General features: G+C 46.1%; 1 protein-coding gene and 1 pseudogene across 6 annotated transcripts; both read left to right on the forward strand.

The window, feature by feature from the left end:
• Positions 1–252: 252 nt before the first annotated feature.
• Positions 253–19,419, forward strand: ATPSCKMT (ATP synthase c subunit lysine N-methyltransferase). Of its 6 annotated transcripts, XM_060400572.1 has the most exons (6): positions 253–290; positions 6,917–7,206; positions 7,889–8,026; positions 9,863–9,913; positions 15,811–15,895; positions 16,220–16,466. In XM_060400572.1, the coding sequence occupies exons 1-5, from the start codon at positions 272–274 to the stop codon at positions 15,850–15,852; spliced, it is 540 nt and encodes a 179-aa protein (XP_060256555.1). In that variant the 5' UTR covers positions 253–271; the 3' UTR covers positions 15,853–15,895; positions 16,220–16,466. The 6 variants fall into 6 exon arrangements, with proteins under 6 accessions (XP_060256555.1, XP_042089874.1, XP_060256554.1 ...); XM_042233940.2 differs by lacking the exons at positions 15,811–15,895; positions 16,220–16,466 and adding an exon at positions 17,829–19,419 and having other exon boundaries at positions 253–5,247; XM_060400571.1 differs by having other exon boundaries at positions 15,811–19,419.
• Positions 12,116–12,235, forward strand: LOC114118778 (U2 spliceosomal RNA; annotated as a pseudogene).
• Positions 19,420–20,012: the final 593 nt, after the last annotated feature.

Here is a 20,012-nt window from a genome sequence, read left to right on the forward strand (position 1 = left end):
TTCTGGAAGCAACGGCCTTCGGAAACTTCTATCATCTAGGAAGCTCTGGGGGGGTGGAAATTTGAAGACACAACAGGAACTTTAGAATCCAAAAGCTAGGAATATATGTAAATCAGACATTCATTAAAGCTCTAAAATTGACTGTTTCTTGATAGTGTTTCCCAACGAGGAGCTCATTTACTTAGAACATTATTTTCTCCCTCGTTCCCCTCCCGGCTCTGGGAAGGTGGTAGAGTCCACTTCCGGCTTTCTAACTGCCGGAAATCTCGCGATGGATGGAGGAGGAGGAGGTGAGGCTCCCCGCGCGCGGGAGTGGGCGTTTTGGGGCGCGGGCCCGACGTGGGGTTCGCGGTCAGTCGCCGAAGCATCCTGTCAAAGTTGGGCGCGGCGGGCGGGGGATCCGCGAGCCGGTTCCCGGGCTCGCGGCCTGGCGCTCGGTGCTCAGTGTTCGCACCTGCGGTGCGTGCTTGTGCTTGGCCCTGGTTTCTGCCCACCCGGAGCTGTTCTCAAGCGCCTTGCGGCGAATAACTCATTCAGTTCGGCACGATATTCCAACACGCGGGCCCTGGAGTCCCGCTGTCCCGGTTGGGGAATCACAGCTCCGCTTCTTTTTCTAGCTGCGTCTTTGGGGAAGTGACCTGTCTGCAGCAATGGCAGTAATAACACTAGCATCTCTCTTTACGGGTTCAGGGAGACCCGTGCCTGACCCTTGGCAAGCTATGTGTAAGAGATCACTTGTTTTGCACAAATCCTTCGGTAACTAGCCCAGAGTTAACGCAGCTCCTAAGAAGAAAATGGACCTGGCTTTGCACTGAATTTCCACCCCCTGAAGCCCGGAGTTGTGCTGCTTCTGAAAGTTTTTTCCTGGCAACCCTACCGAAGTCCCAGGTCCTCTGAATCCCTCCAGCTGCTTTTTCCTCAGAGCGCTGATTACGACCTAATCGTTTGTAGGCTTAAATTGATTTGTTGTGGGTTTCCAGCCTCAGCTGGTAAAGAATTCGCCTGCAATGCGGGAGGCCTGGGTTCGATCCCTGAGTTGGGAGGATCTCCTGGAGACGGCAAAGGCTACTCACTCCAGTATTCTGGCCTGGAGAATGCCACGGACTGTGTAGATCTTTGGGTCGCAAAGAGTCAGACATGACGGAGCGACTTTCTCTTTCCAGCCTCCCACCATTCTGGCTGCCATAGAACAGGGGCTTTCCCTGTTGTATTATCCCTAGCCTTTTATTGTTTTGCTCAGAAGTTGAATGCGTGGGGCTATAACATTTAACCGTGGCCTGACAGTTGGGAACGGGTTTTGTCACCGGAGCCAGTGGTGATCATTTAACCTTTTCTTACGCTTGGCCCACTTGAGTGATGCTCCAAGGACGTTTAAACTTCTGGAGTCAGGTCTCAATTCATTTTAGCTTGGCCAGTTCAGTGTTTCCTCGTTCACAGTGATGAATCTTGCAATCCATTTGGCTCCTTAGATTGTCGTGTAGTGCAGGGAATGTCTAGTGAGGTCTGCTATGCAATTTTATCTTTATTTTCCGTCAAAACATGGGGAATTTTTTTTTTTTTCTAGTATCAGTACATTCTGTATTTCAAAAAGATACAAGAGATGTTAGACCAGTACAGGAAAGACTTCTCCAGTGGACAAAATAATGCACGTTAAAGGGACATAAAATATATGCTGTAGTTTTTCATCCTGTATGTATATGAAAGTACACAGTGGATAGCCCTAAGATAGTGACGTGCAAATACAAACCCCCGCTTTAAACACAAACGGCAGGTCATAATCCCGGAAAGGCCTCTCCTTTCTTCCTGGCCATTTTACTTTGACTTGAATAAGAACCTTGTACCTTTTTGTGCTCTTGCTCTAGGTGACCCAAACTTGTCACCTAGACCTGAAAATTGAGGTCTTCAACTATTATCAGAAGTCACTTTTTTGGGTCTTCATCTCAAGGACTGGCTCCCTTCAACCCCTCAACAGAAATAGCCTGTGGTCCCCCACAGCTCCCATCTAAAGAGCGCATGTGATGGAAATCTTGTGTAATTTATTTATATGACAGTGAGTAGACTGAATCTAACACATTGCATCAAAAAGATTTAGAGATTTGTAGAAGCTGTCTTTTTTTTTTAATGGGTAAGAAGTGGATTTATTTAGAGAGAAACACTCCATAGACAAGAATGTTGGCTGTCTTAGGCAAGAGTGGCCTCGAAATATGCTGTGGCTAGTTTTTTGGCTTTTTCTTTTTAGTTTTAAGTCTTTTAAATTATGAAAGTATGATAACATGTTTACAGGAGACTTGAGAAACACAGAACAAGGTTACATGTAGTTCCACTATGTAGAAGCAGTCTTGATTTTAGTTTTTAATCTTTAGTGGCTGGTTTTCACTGGTAAAGGTCAATATATTTTTTGTTGAACTGATAATAGCAATATTTTGGATATATAGTTTGGATTTACATAGTAACTTCTTCAAAAGTTTATGTAAATTTTTGTGATGTTGAAAGACTTTTGTAGCTGTAGAGACTGGAGGCAGAAAAGTGCGTGACACCATCAAGCGACACACTGCTGCTGGTGTTGCCTTTTTTAAAACCAAATAGTGTATTGCCTTTGCCCAGAAAGTTTCATCCCAGTGTGTATGAATAAAGGACAAGTTTAGCCTGGTGGTCAGGGACTCACACCCCATACTCCCCAAACACTGTTCGGCTTGCCTTACCTTGATTTCCAAGGCAGCCTTCTTTTGAGAATGTCCCTTTTTCAATAGAAGCCTCCCCTGCTTTTTTAAACTTTACACCACTTTGGTTTTATGAAAAACCTACATTAGTACCTATTTTTCCCAAACCAAAGTCCAAAGAGGATTTTCACTTTCATGCTAAAAGGGGACAAGGGAAGTGGCCTTCTGAGTTTTGCAGCGAGCTGTCCCCAGGGGCAGCATGCACCCCGAGGGGCTCTTTCCTGGGAACCACACTCAGCATCCAGCCGCCACAGCGCTGATCCCTGTCCGTTAGCACCTGTGCTCTGTCTAGATGTGTTCTGTTCATCCCTTAGCAAGGCATGCCCTAAGGTAATTGCTTCTTCACTTTAATCCTGTTCGACTTATGAAAGGTTTCACAGAGACACTGCTTTTGGACAGCATGGGAGACCTGTACCCTTAGGTCCTGCTGAAATCCTGTTTCTACCCACACCTTCCCGGTTCCATCATTGGGATCAGCCTTTCTTCTACCTCCTCTCATGTTCCCACCGCGTTTGGTACACGTTAGAGCATCTCGTACACTTTGTAACTGTCTCAGTATAACCCACCATTCACACAGGCTAAAGGGGTGCCCTGGAGACCAGGAGCGCTTTATTACATCTTTTTGCTGGTTAAGTTGAAGAGCACATGTCTACACAGGTGAAACAGTTGTTTGGGTCCTCTGACTTGAGTTTATCTAATCAGCTGCCTATTGGCTTATGCTCACTAGAGAAACGGATCCGTTACCATCTGAGGTACCAGGGAAGCCCAACTAGAGAAACGATCCATCAGCAGATAGTTGGGAAACAAAATGTGGGCTGTCCATACAGTGGAATATTATTTGACAGTAAGGAGAAATAAAGCACTGGTGCGATAAAGTGCCACACTGGGGATGAATCACTCACTAGGTGAAGAGTCAACCACAAAAACCACGAGCTGCGTGATTTCATGAAAGTCTTCTTTCTTTAGTTTATTTTTAATTGGAGGATAATTGCTTTATAGTATTGTATTGGCATCTGCCATACAACAACGTGAATCAGACATACGTATGTCCCCTCCCTCCTGAACTTCACAGCCCACCTCATCCCATCCCACCCTTGTAGGTTGTCTCGAGTACCGCACTGAGCTCCCAGTGTTATACAGCAGGAAAGTCTGCTTTCTTTAGAGACAGGAAGTAGATTTGTGTTTGCTTAGGGCTGGAGGGGAGAAGGCAATGGCACCCCACTCCAGCACTTTTGCCTGGAAAATCCCATGGGCGGAGGAGCCTGGTGGGCTGCAGTCCATGAGGTTGCAAAGAGTCGGACACGACTGAGCGACTTCACTTTCACTTTCATGCGTTGGAGAAGGAAATGGCAATCCACTCCAGTGTTCTTGCCTGGAGAATCCCAGGGACGAGGGAGCCTGGTGCGCTACCATCTATGGGGTTGCACAGAGTCAGACACGACTGAAGTGACTTAGCAGTAGCAGTAGCAGCAGGGTTAGAGGGGGCAGGGAGGATGAGGGTAATGGCTGAAGCATAAGGGTTCATCCTATGGAAGTAATGAAAACGTTCTAAATTTAACTGGTGATGGATTTAAGGAATTGGCTCTTGTAACTCTGGAGGCCCATACCCACTGAGTGCTCAGTCTCTCAGACATCTCCAACTCTTTGTGACTCTGTAGACGGTAGCCCACCAGGCTCCTCTGTCCATGGGATTCTCCAGGCAAGAGTACTGGAGTGGGTTGCCATTCCCTTCAGGGGATCTTCCCAACCCAGGAATCGAACCCCGGTCTCCTGCATTGCAGGCATATTCTTTACCAACTGGTCTATGAGGGAAGCCCCAACAACTCATCTTGTGCTACACAACTCTGAGTTCTGAGACTCCGGAGCTGTGTGACTGAGATCTTTCTGATCACTGTCCTCTACAGTTGAAACACCGGCAGAAGGACTTCTTTCATACAAGGCAAGGCAGACGTGCCTGCCTTTAACAAAGAAAAAAATCAAATGCTCTTCCATTAGCATGTTAAGTTCCTCCGTGCAATGCTGAAAAGTATGAATGAGAATGTACTTAAAACTCTTGCTTTCTATCAAACACCATCACTTTCCTAAACTTTACTTTACCTCCATCACTGGCACCGTGAGTAGACTTCTGTTACTGTTTCTGAGCTGGTCTTCTGCCATGACACCAGTTGTAAAACTCACTTTAGGAGACCTCAGCCTTCAATAACAAAGCCACGCTGAGCGGGAGATGCTGAGGTGGGTCAGCCGTGGGCTTCCGGTGTGTTCTGTATCCACGTTTGGGCCTCACCTCAGTTGCGGTAAATTACCACATCTCATGGGCTTCTCTGGGTGGCTCGAGTAAAGAACCTGCCTGCCAGTTCAGGAGATGCGGGTTCGATCCCTGGGTCAGGAAGATCCCCTGAGGAGGAAATGGCACCTACTCCAGTATTCTTGCCTGGAAAATTCCATGGATCGAGGAGCCTGGTGGACTGCAGTCTGTGGGGTCGCAAAGAGTTAGACACGGCTGAGTGAGCATGCACACCTCGGGACGGTAAGCAGAAGTAAGTCCAAATCTTACTTCCCAGCACCTGTGAGGACGCTGCTTGAGCCACTCGGCGGATGTGGTTGAGTGAAGGACTTCAAGATGGGAGGCTTGTCCTGGCCTGTCTGGGTGGCCCAGTGTACTCTCCAGGAAAGGATTCCTTTTTAAGAAGGAAAGGGGAGCAGGGGTGTCAGAGGAAGTGTGTTGTGGTGCTGGTGGCTGGGCTGGAGTGGGGCCACTGGCCGAGGAGTGCGGGTGGCCCGCCGTACCCTAGGGCTTCCAGAAAGGACAGGCATGCCCACCCTGTTTCAAAATCTGACCTCCAGAACTGTACCTTTAATAAGCGTGTATCGTTTTTAGCCCGCCTAGTTTATGGTAATTTCTTACTGCGGTAGACAGTGGGAGACTAAACACAGTGACCTTTTGAACAGAAACTGAACACTAATGTCTTCAAATGATGAGACTTGTGTGCCCCTTCCTCTTACTCCGTTTGTCTGCAGATTCCCGTGGTCTTGGCATTAGCGCCTCAGCTAGATGGAGAGCTGGTTCGGGGCACGGTGGTCTCGTTCCGGTGGGGTTCCAGTGCTGCACGCTGTTGTGCATGCTCTTCCTGTATCCCCTTGTCTCATCCTCACAATGATCCCGTGATCCCCACTTTACAGATGAGACTGAGGTTCCGAGAGGTGAAGGGTCACAGCTGTCAGTAAGGGGTGGAGCCAGGATCCGACCTCGGCAGGTTCTGCAGCAGTGCCCTTACTCTCTGTGCTGTGCGCATCATTAATCCATTTCAGAATTAATTTCAAATAAATTTCAATGTAAAAAATGTGAGATCCTATTACGAATGCATTCTAAAGCATAAAACTCAGGAGGATGTTTAAGGTACCATTTATTCCCTTGGTAATCAGTGATTAGAGTTTGTTTTATTCTCTACTGTGATAGCACTGAAATGAGTGGTGTTTTTTTTTTTTTTTTGTCCTTTATGGATCTGCTTTAAAAATCTCCTTATTACCATGGCTATTTAAGATTTTTAGTAAAATTTTGTCTCCTCTGTTAACTTCAGAATTGAATTTGTACCACTGGATTTTTGATGCCTGACCAATTTTGATGTAGAATGCTTTCTTCCTATTTGAAATAGGATAATGATTAGACATTTTTATGCTTTTTATGAAGTTTTGTTCTGAACCACAAAAATACAGAGTGCATGGTTAATATTTGTATTAATGGATTGTTGTTTAGTTGCTAAGTCATGTCCGAGTCTTTGTGATACCATGAACTGCAGAACAGCGGGCTCCCCTGCTGTCTTTATCTCCAGGAGTTTATTCAAGCTCATGTCCATTGAGTTGGTGATGCCATGGGTACTGATTCATACTGATACTGATTCATAAATAGATTTGAACGCATTATTTTCCGGGGATGACTCCTAGGGGGAAAAAATCAGTATGTTGGAAAGAAAAGATTTCAGTCTTCCATTAGTATTGAATAATTTTCTGTTAAACACACTAGTTGATAGACTCTAGAACTCATTGTGGAATTCTACATTTGTAATTCCAATTGTTTTGAGCAAAATTAGCCTTTAAAAGGCACGAGTTTATTTGTTAATAAGAACTGTGGGGGCAAAAAACCCTACCTTGGATTTCTGATTTGATGTTTCATATATCTGTTTCTGCTCTCAACCCAGGGACACCCCTAGCAACACTTGAGGAAGGACGGCCGCCAGAATGCGTTCCACCTGCAAGTCTTGAAGCCAGCAGTTTGAAGAAAAGCAGCTGGGGGGCCTTATTTACTGGCATTGTTGGGGGGACGCTGGTGGCTGTGTATGCTGTGGCCACACCATTTATAACACCAGCCCTCCGAAGAATTTGTTTGCCTTTTGTACCTGCAACTACGAAACAGATCGAAAATGTTGTGAAAATGTTGCAGTGCAGGAGCGGACCCCTGGTGGACATTGGTAGTGGTGACGGACGTATTGTGAGTTACTCGAAGACGTTTTAAGGTTTACATTTTCTTAGGTTTTATGTTTTAAAATTTTTGTTTCACATTTCTTATGAGGCTTATGCAAAGCCTTGTTAAATTGATAGCCTAATAAAGTAGTCATTTAATTTTGTGTTTGTTTGGCTGAACTACTAAGTCCTTCAGTAGGACTTTGGAATTTATTTTTCTCAGATTAATTGTTCTTAAAGGGGAAAGTGCTCTGGATGTCTGGTAAAAAAGAACAATTGATTGATGATTATGAAATTGTTCATTAAAAAACTTAGGCCAACAGAAACATGTTAAGTCATGTAGTTTGACTATTTTACGTTTTTTTCCAAGGATGACTCCTAGGGAAAAAAAAAAATCAGTATTTTGGGAAAAAAAAATTTCAGTCTTCCATTAGTATTGAATAGTTTTCTGTAAAACCCTTTAGTTGGTATTGAATTAATTCTGCTTCTTGTGGGTTCAATCCCTGTGTTGGGAAGATCCCTTGGAGGAGGAAAGGGGTGACCCTCTCCAGTATTCTTGCCTGGAAAATCCCTCAGACAGAGGAGCCTGACAGGCTATCGTCCATGGGTTTGCAAAAAGCTGGACATGATGTAGGGACTCAACAACAGTAACAACTTAAGTAGGGAGTTTCATGTCTTTTTCTGATCTTGAATACAGCCTCTCCCTGCAGGTGATCGCAGCTGCAAAGGAAGGGTTCACAGCTGTGGGTTATGAGTTGAACCCCTGGCTTGTCTGGTACTCCAGGTACCGCGCCTGGAGGGAAGGGGTGCAGGCATCGGCCAGATTTCACATCTCAGACTTGTGGAAGGTTCGTATGGCAGAGGGCATGCTAGAGTACTCCACTCCCAAACTTTATGATTCTTGATTAGTATGACTGAAAACTGAATTAAAATAGAGAGTTAAAGTGTATATTTCGGCATTATGAAACGTGAACAGCTTTTAAATTGATAGATTTTACAGATCAGCCCTTCGTTAGAGTAGAAACTTAAGGTTTATAACTTTACAGGTCATGTGAGTACTTCTAAGGCTTTATTTACTCAATTTTAAATGTTATCATTTCTCTTTATTATGCAGTGATAAGGTTTTTTTAATCTCATTTGTAAGTCTTCTACATTGTCGTATAGGCATTAACTTGTTAATGTCATTCTTGGTAAGTAGTTTTGTGTGTGTGAGTGTGTATTTATATGCACATATAAGTACGTGTGTCTGAGTGTGTTTGAGACTGTGTCTGAGTTTGTGTATGTGTGTTTATGTGTGTGTGTATATGTGAGTGTGTGCACGCTAACGTGAGAGTGTGTGTGGGTACATGTGTGTACGTGTATATATACCTAGGGAGAGACAGACGTAGTGCAGGAGAAAGGAAAGGACCCACCAGCCACGCTGTGATGCTGCTTTGTGCCTTCAGAAAGTATAAGATATTTCCAAGTTTACTTGTTTTCTAAAAAATGCCTGGTAATTTTGCTTTAGGAATGCTCCATAAAATGCTTTTTCTTAAATAAGAATTTTCCTTTGTAATAGTGTCATCAGTAGCTTATAAAAATTCACTTGAGTTTTGTTTGCCTTGGTTTTTATTCCATATATACGTAAATGATCTCTCTATAGAGTAAATAAAACTTTTATTGGGTAATAAGAATTTTGACTGGCGAAGCACTTTTTCCCTCCAGTTTTCCAACTAAAGACCATTTTATTGCCATTTTTACTTAGTGTTTTAGAGAAGAGGAGGGGGACCAGAATTCTAAGGATGACTCCATAGGAGAAACAGGTGGTTCTGAAAAACCTGGAGTCCTTGCTAAGCTTGTTTGGTGTAGAGCAGAGTAGAAAGTGGGTTGGGGTGCAGATGGCCCAGCCTACCAGGGTGACCACCACTGGTCACTGGTGAGTCCCTGCTTTTCTGACCATCGATCTGGGTGGCCCTGTGTGGAGTGGCTGTGAGGATGAGCTGGGATAGCTTCTGCGGAAACTTCTGGAAAACTGTAACAGATGAGCTAACATGGGTGAAAGTATTAACACGGGAAATCTTAAAAAGGGCCACTGTTTGTGAAAACCCACTATGTTTTTGAACTTCTGTTTTGTATTGGGGTATATATGCTGGAAAAAACTGAAGGCCAGAAGAGAAGAGGGCAACACAGGATGAGATGGTTGGTTGGCATCACCAACTCAATGGACATGAGTTTGACCAAACTCCGGGAGGTAGTGAAGGACGGGGAAGCCTGGCATGCTGCAGTCCATGGAGTCACAAAGAGTCAGACAGCTTAGCAACTGAATAACAACAATGGCCGATTAACAGTGTTGTGATAGTTTCAGGTGGACACCAAAGGGACTCAGCCATACATATACATGTATCCACTTCCCTCCAAACTCCCCTCCCATCCAGGCTGCCACGTAACATTGAGCACAATTCCTTGTGCAGTACAGTAGGTCCTTGTTGGATATCCACTTTAAATACAGCAGTAGGTACATGTCCATCCCAAACTCCCTAACTGTCCCTCCCCAGTGGCAACCAGAAATTCGTTTTCTAAGTCTGTGAGTCTCTTTCTGGAAAACGGACCATTTTTGGAAATGGGAAATTGCTACTCATTTTGAAGTAAAGCTGATGTTTGACTTTCCAGAATTAATCTGTGAATTGTTTCTCCCTTCTCTTCAGGTCACCTTTTCGCAGTACTCAAATGTTGTTATCTTTGGTGTGCCCCAGATGGTGAGTACACCCTTCCTGCCACCCAAGTGTCTTTTCTAGGTTAGGAGGGGGTTTCTGGCCTTCTCCCCCGTGTGCAGAATGACAGATCATTGGTTTAATAAAGTACTTTAGGGCCTTAATAGTTTAATCATGAAAGATTCAGTCTTGTAGTTTGAAAGTTCTGCTTTAGATGAAGGCCTCAGGGATCTGCCCTAAGCCCTAACAGTTTGAGTCTGAAAACTGCTTTATGAGCTCCTGGTGTCTAATGTGAGTGGGCTTTCACAGTTGCTCACTTATTCTATCCAGCTGAAATCACTTGGGAAAGTTAATGGGAGGGGGCTTCCCTGATGGCTCAGTGGTAAAGAATGCGTGTGCAATGCAGGAAACACGGGTTCAATCCCTGGTCGGGAAGATCTTCTAGAGAAGAGAATGACTGCCCACTCCATTATTCTTGCTCGGGGAATTCCATGGACAGAGGAGTGTGGCTGTTTATTGTCCGTGGAGTCACAGAGTTGGACACAACTGATGCGACTTCGCAGGCACACGCAAGCGTTGACTAGTTTCCATTGACCTCGGTTGGCTGATTAGTATTGAATTCTGACTCTGTACTTTGGAAAGTGAAAACGCTGCAGCATTGGACTGCAGACGGTCCTAAATTTAGCCTTTGGAAAGAAGATCAGAATGAGAGGCTTTCATTGTAATTGTTGGTTTACTGACTGTAGAAAGAAATCCTCCTTCACTTTTCAAGCTCTATAATTGTAGGCATAGTAATCCTGGCAGATTTTGTTGTTTGCCGAAATGCCACTAAGTTAAGTGATACGGTTTTTATTAAAAAAAAAAAAAAGGACTTTGTTGTTATGCTTTCTTATTCATATCTCAATTTTTCTTTAAGATATCTCATGCTGGAGGAATTTTTTTCTGTTAGAATTTTCAGTGAAATGCTTTTTTCTCTCTTTTTTTAAAAAAGTATTTAGAAGTGCTTTTGTTAGATACTCTTGAAAGTGATAGGATTCTGTATGTTCATAATTCTCAGCAAGCCTAACATGAAGGTGAAACCTGGGTGTCTATACTTTTGTTATAAAAATGAAAAGAGGTAGAAAGGCATGATCTCTGATCATTTAAAAAAAAACCTAAAAACGTATTTAGTATCAGAATTGCTATGGAATTTGATGGTTTTTTTTTTCCTACTTATTGTGAAGTTTGAGCATTCTTTTGGGATAGTTGGCATTTTGAGGCAAAGAACCTTAATTTAAAATCCATGCTTTACACGGATAGAAAGCTGGCATGTTTGCACGGTCTTGAGAGGCCCCGAGGTGCTGTCCCAGCAGGGGGCAGCACTGGCCTTCTCCCGGCTCCAGCTCCTTGGCTACTCACTGCATTTGAAGTGTGGTCAGTTTTGGGAACTGTTCACCCAAGGGAAGAGTGTTATTTTGATAAATACTTTTGCGATTATGGGCCATTCTTCTGTACACACAGGAACCTTAAATAAGGCACCTGCAGCATTTCACCGTTCCCAGGAAGAAGGAAGCAGCTGAAATGCACAAAGTGCCCATGTCTCCTGGCACGAGAGGGATTCAGCCAACTTGGAGTCCTCCACGCAGGGGGACGGATCAGGGTGCTGAGGCCCGGATGGCCTCGGTGGGTCTGGGAGGCTCAGTTTCCCGGGAAGAGGTCCCTGTTTTCTGCCCTCCCCAGGCCTTGCCTGCGTGGAGACAGTGAGAGGAGGGAGGGGGCTGCCAGGGGTGTCAGGGGCCAGGTCGCCCTTGGGATCCTTAGAGCCCTGGAAAATTCTTTTAGGCTGTCTGGGCCCATTATGCCATCTCCTGTTAGAACGTATTTCCCTTCTCCACGCACTGGCCGGTGTCCCGGTAGGGGCTTGATGGCTGGACAGAGCCAGCATGGCAGGGTTTCCTGTGGCCGCTGGGGCGCACGTGGGCCGTGAGAAGCCGGAGGTGGCGTTGGGAGCGTCAGAGGGCGAGACCCTGGTGTTATGTGGCCTCCCTCTCCTTCTGCTGCTGGACTGGTGGTCCCTCAGCTCTGCTTCCGGTGCTGGACTGGCCGTCCCTCACAGCCTTGCGTGTCCGGTGCCAGACTGGCGGTTCTTCACAGCTCTGCACAGCAGCGCTCGGCTTACAGTGGCCCGAGCCTGCATCATGCGTGTGTGTCCAGGGTAGCAGGAGTGAGAGTGCCATTGGACCTGGCAGACCAGGGCCTGGATGAGAGATCGCGTCTCAGGCTTTTGGCTAAGATCAAGTGTGGTATCTGTCCTTATCAGTTTAATGTCTGGGGCTTCCCTCATAGCTCAGTTGGTAAAGAATCCGCCTGCAGTGCAGGAGACCCTAGTTCTATTCCTGGGTCAAGAAGATCCACTGGAGAAGGGATAGGCTACCCGCTCCAGTATTCTTGGGCTTCCCTTGTGGCTCTGTTGGTAAAAACTCCACCTGCAATGTGGGAGACCTGGGTTCGATCCTTGGGTTGGGAAGATCCCCTGGAGAAGGGAACAGCTAATCATTCCAGTATTCTGGCCTGGAGAATTCCACAGTCCATTGGGTCACAGAGAGTCAGACAGGACTGAACAGCTTTCACTTTCACGTTCACCATGAACTCACCTGCGAAGAGGGTGGGACAGATAGGTCGTGTCCTTGTTGAAAACCCTCTGGTGACTTGGTCATGCTTTAAACCAGCGATGATAAGGCCCAACCTTCCATCTGGCCTTGGCACCTGGCTGCCCCTAGCTCTCTGCGCACTGGCCCTGCCCTCCTCATGGCTGCTGGACTACACTGTGTGGGGCCGTGTCCTCCCCGAGACTCCAGTCCCCCCAACTCTGGGCCTGGTTAGTGAACGTCTGCTGACCACTCACAGGTCAGATGTCTCTTCCTCCGAGAAGCCATCCTTGATTGCCCTGTGCGATGAGCCCCGATACCACGATTTCCAAAGCTGGTTCCCTTCCCTGTGGACACGTGACTGCACTTCTCATGTGATGGCTTTGGTGGCGTTGGCCGTGTGCACTGCACTGTGAGCTCAGGGACAGGGCAGACCTGTTGAGCTCTGCCAGACTCCCAGCTCCTGGCTCAGAGTGATCAGCTAGGAAATGTTTGTTAAACGAATGGATGAATATGGTATAAACATGCGCGTTAAGTACACTCTTCCCGTGGGCTATTAAGTTTCATAACTTCAAAGGATGACTCATTTAATTTTAGCTGCGAATTCTGTTATGAATCCATGAGTGAAAATACTGCATAGTGTTCTGATAAAGAAACAGCATTCAGGACCGTGAATCCTGCATTCAGTGATTCATTAAACAAGTGTTTACTCAGGGTCCACTAAGCATCAGACCCTGTTCAAGTACTTCAGTGAATAAAGAGAAAAAAGGAAACATCCCTGCCCCAAGGTATTTACATGCTAGTTGGGAGAGCAGGTATTCAGTGAGACGGGAGTGTAGACTGTGGTACAGTAAGGGGGGTCAGTGCTGTGGGCTCACCAAAGCGGGAGAGGGAGACTGTCTTCGAAGAGGGGACTTTGAAAGTGAGGGGGAGCTGTGCGGCCATGTCTGGAAGAGCGCTCCAGGTCGAGGAACAGCCTCTGCGAGAGGAAAGGTGCTGAGGGGTGTGTGCCTGTGGGTCCAGAGGCAGCGAGGGGGTGGCCGTGGTGGGAGGGAGTGAGCAGGGGTGGCGGGGGAGAGACATGGGGGCCAGGCGGGAAGGACAGGGCCTGCTGTGGGGAGCAGAGGTTGGGGGAGATGCTGGGAGACAGGTCTGAGCTCTTGCGGACATCCAGGCCATCAGTGGGGGAAGCCAGTGCCAGGGTGGAGAAGCCGGTGACAGGTGGTCAGACTCTGGATGCTCGATGAGGACAGGAACAGGGTGAGCTGGCAGATCCAGTGGGGGGCACCCTGAGGTGTCTGACCTGAGCTGCTGGAGTCTGCTGAGCTGGGAAGCTGCAGGCAGACTGCGTAGGGGTAGGGTGGGGGGGTCAGGAATTCCTCATGACACGTAGTCTGGGACACGTGTGGGGTGACATGTGTAGGCAGCGGCCGATACCCGGAGGTCTGGGCTCAAGGTAGGGGACTTGTGGGGCATCAGCGCTCAGGAGCTGAAGCCGTGGGGGGCTGAGATCACCCGGGGAGGAGCCAAAGCCTTGCTGGACCTGAGCCCTGGCCTCAAGCACATGAGGGGCCCCTGGCAGAGGATGCAGAGGAGTTGGGGTGGAGCAAAGGGAGGTGGAGTGACCCAGTGGCTCAGAGCTGTGGACGGGCCTGGCTGTTGTGTCTTGTGCCTTTAGCTGGTTTCAACTTATGTTTCAAGTTTTGAAGAGGTAATTAGAATAGGATGAGTTCATGTCACTTTGAAACGTATAATCGTATGAATTCCTTTGAGTTTCATTAGGCGGAGATGACACATCACGGCTTCTCTTTGTGTAAGATATCAAGACCCAGGTTTGTCGCATATTTACGTGTAATTTAGTCCGTTAATTTCTTATGATTGAAATAGAGCCTTTCATTCATAGGTTTATCTTGACTTAGCATATGACAGTCATTTGGAAATAAAAGATCTGTAAAAGAGAAAAGAATAGTAATCTGAATAAATTTACGGTTGTCCTTTTTATGAACAAAATTAGCATAAGAAACCCCTCACATTTTGGAAAAACACATATTGTCTTATTCTTTGCTTATTTAATTTTCCCCTCAAGGAACAAAATTTTTGCTTTTTTTTTTTGTTTAAAGAGCAATCTTTTGCAAGCTGTTAAAAGAATAAAAATATTCCATCCTTTAGTGGAATTTATGTATTGTTATCTCAGTTTTGATTATAGTAAAGAATCAGAATTTTGGCTCACTCCAGCCACAGGTCATGTAGAGGAGATTTTTTCCAAACCGCTTTTTAAAGACGCAGGTGAGGAATCAAACTGTCGTAGAAAATTCGTTCATCTTAATTTAACAGATTACTTTAATTAATTTTTGTCCGTGCCGGGTCTTCATTGCTGTGCTTGGGCTTTCTCTAGTTGCGGCGAGCGGGGGCTCCTCCCTAGTTGCGGTGCACAAGCTTCTCATTGCAGTGGCTTCCCTTGTTGTGAGCACAGGCTCTAGGTGCGCGGGCTTCAGTCCTTAAAGCTCACGGGCTCAGTAGTTGTGGTACGTGCGCTTAGTTGCTCCGTGGCATGTGGAATCTTCTGGACTAGGGATCAAAACCCATGTCCCCTGCATGGGCAGACAGAGTCCTATCTGGCACATACAGTCTGGACACGTGTGGGTTGACACATGCAGGCATGTCAGGTGGGCAGCAGCACATGCCTGGAGGTCTGGCTCAAGGTAGGGGGCTCGTTGGGGCATCCACGCCCAGGAGCTGAAGCCAAGGGGGTACTGAGATCACCCGGGAAGGGGCCAAAGCCTTGCTGGACCTGAGCCACCAGGGAAGTCCAGCTTAATTACTTTTAAAGAGTGTAGCTTTTGCACAGGTCTTGGTTTCGAAACATTGCTTCTCACTCAGAGGAACCAGGAACGTTTGAGAAGTGGCTGATCCCGGGGCTGGGAAGGGAAGGTGTGAAAGCCTGGAACATTTAGTTGAGTCTGAATGTGAGGAAGTGCTCAGAAGGTTCGGTCAGGGCACGTGCACAGGAGAGAAGCCAGCTTGAGGGGCTCCAGGTGACCAAACCGGACAAGTTGAGTGTTAGAAGAAATGAGGATGACAGCGGATCGTAACCCGTTGATGAATCCGTGATGAATCCATCATGCTTACAGTGATGGAGACAGCAGGGGGAAAGCTCTTCCTTGAGATTCTGACTGTTGATCTGAAAGGAAGGATGGACTTGGCAAGTGGCCGCTTTCAACCTGTGTAGTGAAATGGACTCAGGCAGAGTCGTCGAGAATGCAGCACTCACCGGGGGACAGTTAGACGAGTAACAAGACATTCACATCTTCCCAGGTGTCTGCCCACAGTATCGTGTTCATTTTGAAGGAGGGATAGTAACCACACTGTGGAGACGCTGAGATGCCTCCTCAGCCGAGTGGTACGTCACCCTCATAGCAGAAGGACCCCACGGGCTCAGGACTGTCGAGTGTGCGAAGTTCACAGCCCCTCTGCTGGGTTGTTGCCATGGACGCACACGCCGCTCATCACAAGCAGACGCCAGAGGGACTCGCCTGTATCCTTTTGTTTTTCTTTTTTTGAGTTAAAATTTTATCTGGGGGCAAAATGAGGACTGTAGCCTGGGAGACAGCCCCTCAGATCGCTCTGAGAAACTGCTCCAAAGAGGCAGAGGGATAGGGTAGTATTTATGTGATTTTGGTGAAAGAGGAATACTTAGAGTCAAGCACATGCGTTTTTTTCGCAGAAGGTTTCTGCTGCTGGTCACGAGAGACAGTCAGCACCATGAAGGATTTTAGTGCTTTTTCAGATATGAGGAGGTGCAAGAATTGGGCTCATGAAATCAGCTCCTGAAGATATCTGTCTCTCTGAAGGCATGCCCTGTCAGTTTTTCCCGAGCACAGAGTGCCTCCTTTCTGCTGTCCAACCTGAACTCCCTTCAGGGGGTGTTGGCTGTCAGCAGCTGCAGCAGCACGTGGTTTAACCCTTGTAGAGGTAGGTGGCAAATGCCAGTTTGCAGTCAACAGGGCCTACTCATGGTCGTAAATTCGACCGTCCTTTGGGAGGCTTTTCGTGATCGTTTCATCTGACAGTGCTAGGAAGGCTCATTCCAAGGGCCAGCGAAGATTTTGCAGGCGGCTCACTCAGTGTGCACTGAACTAGGTCCATCAGCAGCAACCAGGGGGCTCTGGACCAGCTGTCTTACTTAATCTGTCGTGGTCCGGGCAAAATTCCCTCTTGTATCTTCTCATATTTAGAGTTACACCATTACAGTCATTGACCATATACAGGAGTATGTATTTGATCAACTGCTTCAAGTCGACTGGCCTGTGTTCTTAAAGGAGGTTATTGTCATGAGAGACAAAGAAAGGTGAGAGACTGTTCCAGCTTCAAGGAAGCCAAGGAACCGTTACAGCTCTGTGCACTGTGCGACCCTGGACTAGGGGGAGGTGTGAAGGACGCTCCTTGGGCATTTGATCGGGTGCTGTTGGGATGATTGTTGTTGGGATACAAAGTTTCCTGAATCTGATAACTGTGTTGAGGCTCTTTCTCAGGAAACACTGAAGTACCAGGGAGTAAAGGGGCATGTTGTAGGCAGCCTGTTCTCAGATGGTTTAGAAAAAGTGTTCTGAGGGGGGGGCGTGTAGAACAAGTCAGATAAAGCAACTGTGACAAACTGTTGAAAACTGGTGAGCCCGGGTAAAGGAATATAGCAGTTTTTTTGCTCTGATCTTGTATCCTTTCTGTGAATTTGAAATTATTTGAAAATAATAAAAGAATAGAGAAAAATATATTTAAGAGGTGAAGCTGGTAATATATTTTTAGGACCTGAAGATAAAATTCTAAGCAGCTGTTAATTTGCTAATATAATCACAGTGTCAGTACTTTTAGTAAACAGTAAAACTCTTACTTCACAAATAGATTACTTATAAAGTTATGTATAAGTGATACGTAAGAGAATTTTACTTTTCGTAAATTATATTGACTATAAAGAAATTAATTATTGGTGTATTATGGATATCTTTTTTGAAGAATTGTGAAATGTTTGATCATATTTCAATTTGGTAGAATGTGTATTTTTTTTCCATGGTCTAATTCCATGTTTCTTTAGTTAGGAAAGTGGAAATCTGTGATACACATTTGCTAAAAATGACAGATTTTATATTTGATGATAGAAAATAGTCTTAAAACGGTGGTTCACGTGACTTCTGTATTTTGGTGGATTGTCGCCCAGGAGTGCTCTGTTTTACAATCAATAATTTGGCACAGATATTTTCAGGGACACAGAAGGACACTGAAGAGCCCCTTCCTGTGACCCCCCTGCTCTCTGAAATGATGGCTGTCATTCTCCACAGATGGCGCAGCTGGAGGAGAAGCTTGAGCTCGAGCTTCAGGACGACGCGCGGGTCATTGCTTGCCGGTTCCCCTTCCCGCACTGGACCCCGGCGCAGGTCACGGGGGAGGGGATAGACACCGTGTGGGCCTACGACGCGCGCTCTTTCAGGGGAGGAGGTGGGAGGCCCTGAAGACCCGTGCACTTCCCGTTGGTTGTTCCCGTACAGCCTCTACCCAGAGTTTTCTGAGGTGTTGGAGTCTTTGCTCTTCTAGGGACTTAAGGCTGTGTCTTCAGCAAAGATTATGTTTTTCACCACTGTGGAATGAGAAATGACAATTACTTTCCCTGACTTTTGGAGAAAATAAGCAGAAGTTGAGGCCAGCAGGTAGATGAAAAGCCCTTTTTGCGGAGTACGCCAACAGCTGTGCTCACCACTCTTCACGCACTTGGCCGTGAGAAGATTCGAGTAGGCTGTGCTCATGCTGATGGCTGGGAAAGACGTTAGCAGCTCTGCACGTTGTGAAGGATATGATTTGACGCCACAGATGACAAGAAATATTTTTAAAGAGGGAATGTATTGTAAATGGCTTGCTGTTTCCTGTAACTTGATTCATACTTTAGATTTATCACTCTTTTTTTTCCTTTCTTTCTGTGCTTCAGGACAAGATTAATTTTCTAAAGGTTTGGAGAAGTGTTACATTTTATAGCACTTTTTTTGGAATAACTTGTTCCAAGGCTATGGGATTACTGTATTTTGTCAATCTAAGATCTATATGTGTGTGTAAATCTGTGTACATACATACACATTTTAACATTTCTGAATTGTGACATACCTTCCAGTTGACGGTGTTTTGTAACTTAATTGGCAGTGTGGCACCTCATGGCACAGTTGTATGTCAGCCACTGTTGGCAGAGTCTCAGATTTGATGAACTGTGGTGGAATAGTTGGTATGATTTGATAGTGAAATAAACCATCCTGAGCTTTGGTAAGGCAGACCTGGGTTCAGAGCCCTGCTTCAGCAGCAGCAGGGCCTTGTCCAAGTGGCTGGGCCTCGGTTTCCTGAGCATCGCTGTCGTTTGGATAGTTAAACGCTGAACAGGGGGCTGGAGACCGATCTGTAGAACTCTCAGCATGGAGTCTGAGGCCTGTAAGTGGTGTTTATTATTTCAGATACTAAAGAAAAGCTTGTTCACAGAAGCTACAGATTATTTCTGCTAGTCACCTCTTTATTTTATTAAAGCAGCCATTTATTTAGTATTTCTCATTTGTGAGAAGAGACTTAACTAATTTAGATAAAGACACGTCAAGGAAAACCTTTGAATGTTCGTAGATAAACTTTACATATCTGAAAAATGAATATAGACTTGGCTCGCACAATCCCCATGTATCACAGAAAGGAACTAAACTCCCAATAATATTACACCTGAAACCTGAACACCAAACCATCTTAAGAGAGATTGGATAAAATGGGATGGTTTGCATTTTTAACTAAACTGATAAAAATATGATCAGTTTGATAATCTTCACTTTCACGAGCAGCGAGTTGGGACTCATTCATTCAACAAATGCTTATTGACTGTCTACTGTGCAATAAACTTGTCTGATTCAATGGTGGGTGACGTGCAAGTCCCCAGATCTTACGGGGTTTATGTTCTAGAAGAGAGACAAACAGGTGAGTGAATGTTACCATGTGTGAATTCTCTGGAAGACGTAAGCGGTGTGATGGTGTAACGAGAAGCGAGTGTGTCTGGGGTGAGAGGGTGGGATATTGTGGACGTTCATCAGAGCGTACGGCAGAGTATGCAGAGCATACGGCAGGAATCTCCTTAAGTCTCGACAGGCGAGCAGACAGACCAGAAGCACGTGCCTTGGTTGTGTGGTGTGTCTTGTCCCCCACTGGGGCTGTAGAGGGCTGTTTGTTGTTCAGTTGCTGAGTCCTGTCTGACTCTGGCAATCCTATGAACTGTGGCCCTCCAGGCTCCTCTGTCCTTGGGATTTCCCAGGCAGGAATACTGGAGCGGATTGCCATTTCCCCCTCCAGGGGATCTTCCTGACCCAGGGATCAAATGTCTCCTGAATTGGCAAGCAGATTCTTCACCACTGAGCCACCAGGGAAGCCCTCAGGCTGCCTTGTTAATGATAAACCCATGTTGTTCTTAAGCTGCTTTCACGCAGGTGCTGTGATATTTGCAACCTCAGCAG

The sequence above is a fragment of the Ovis aries genome, chromosome 16 (genome assembly GCF_016772045.2).
Source record: "Ovis aries strain OAR_USU_Benz2616 breed Rambouillet chromosome 16, ARS-UI_Ramb_v3.0, whole genome shotgun sequence".
NCBI lineage: Eukaryota > Metazoa > Chordata > Mammalia > Artiodactyla > Bovidae > Ovis > Ovis aries.

What these genes read in the sequence shown, in the direction of transcription:
- ATPSCKMT (XM_015101343.3), top strand. An exon ending in GTAGTGGTGACGGACGTATT is followed by an intron (nt 7,207 to 7,888) that starts GTGAGTTACTCG and finishes CTCTCCCTGCAG; the next exon opens with GTGATCGCAGCTGCAAAGGA. An exon ending in ACATCTCAGACTTGTGGAAG is followed by an intron (nt 8,027 to 9,862) that starts GTTCGTATGGCA and finishes CCTTCTCTTCAG; the next exon opens with GTCACCTTTTCGCAGTACTC.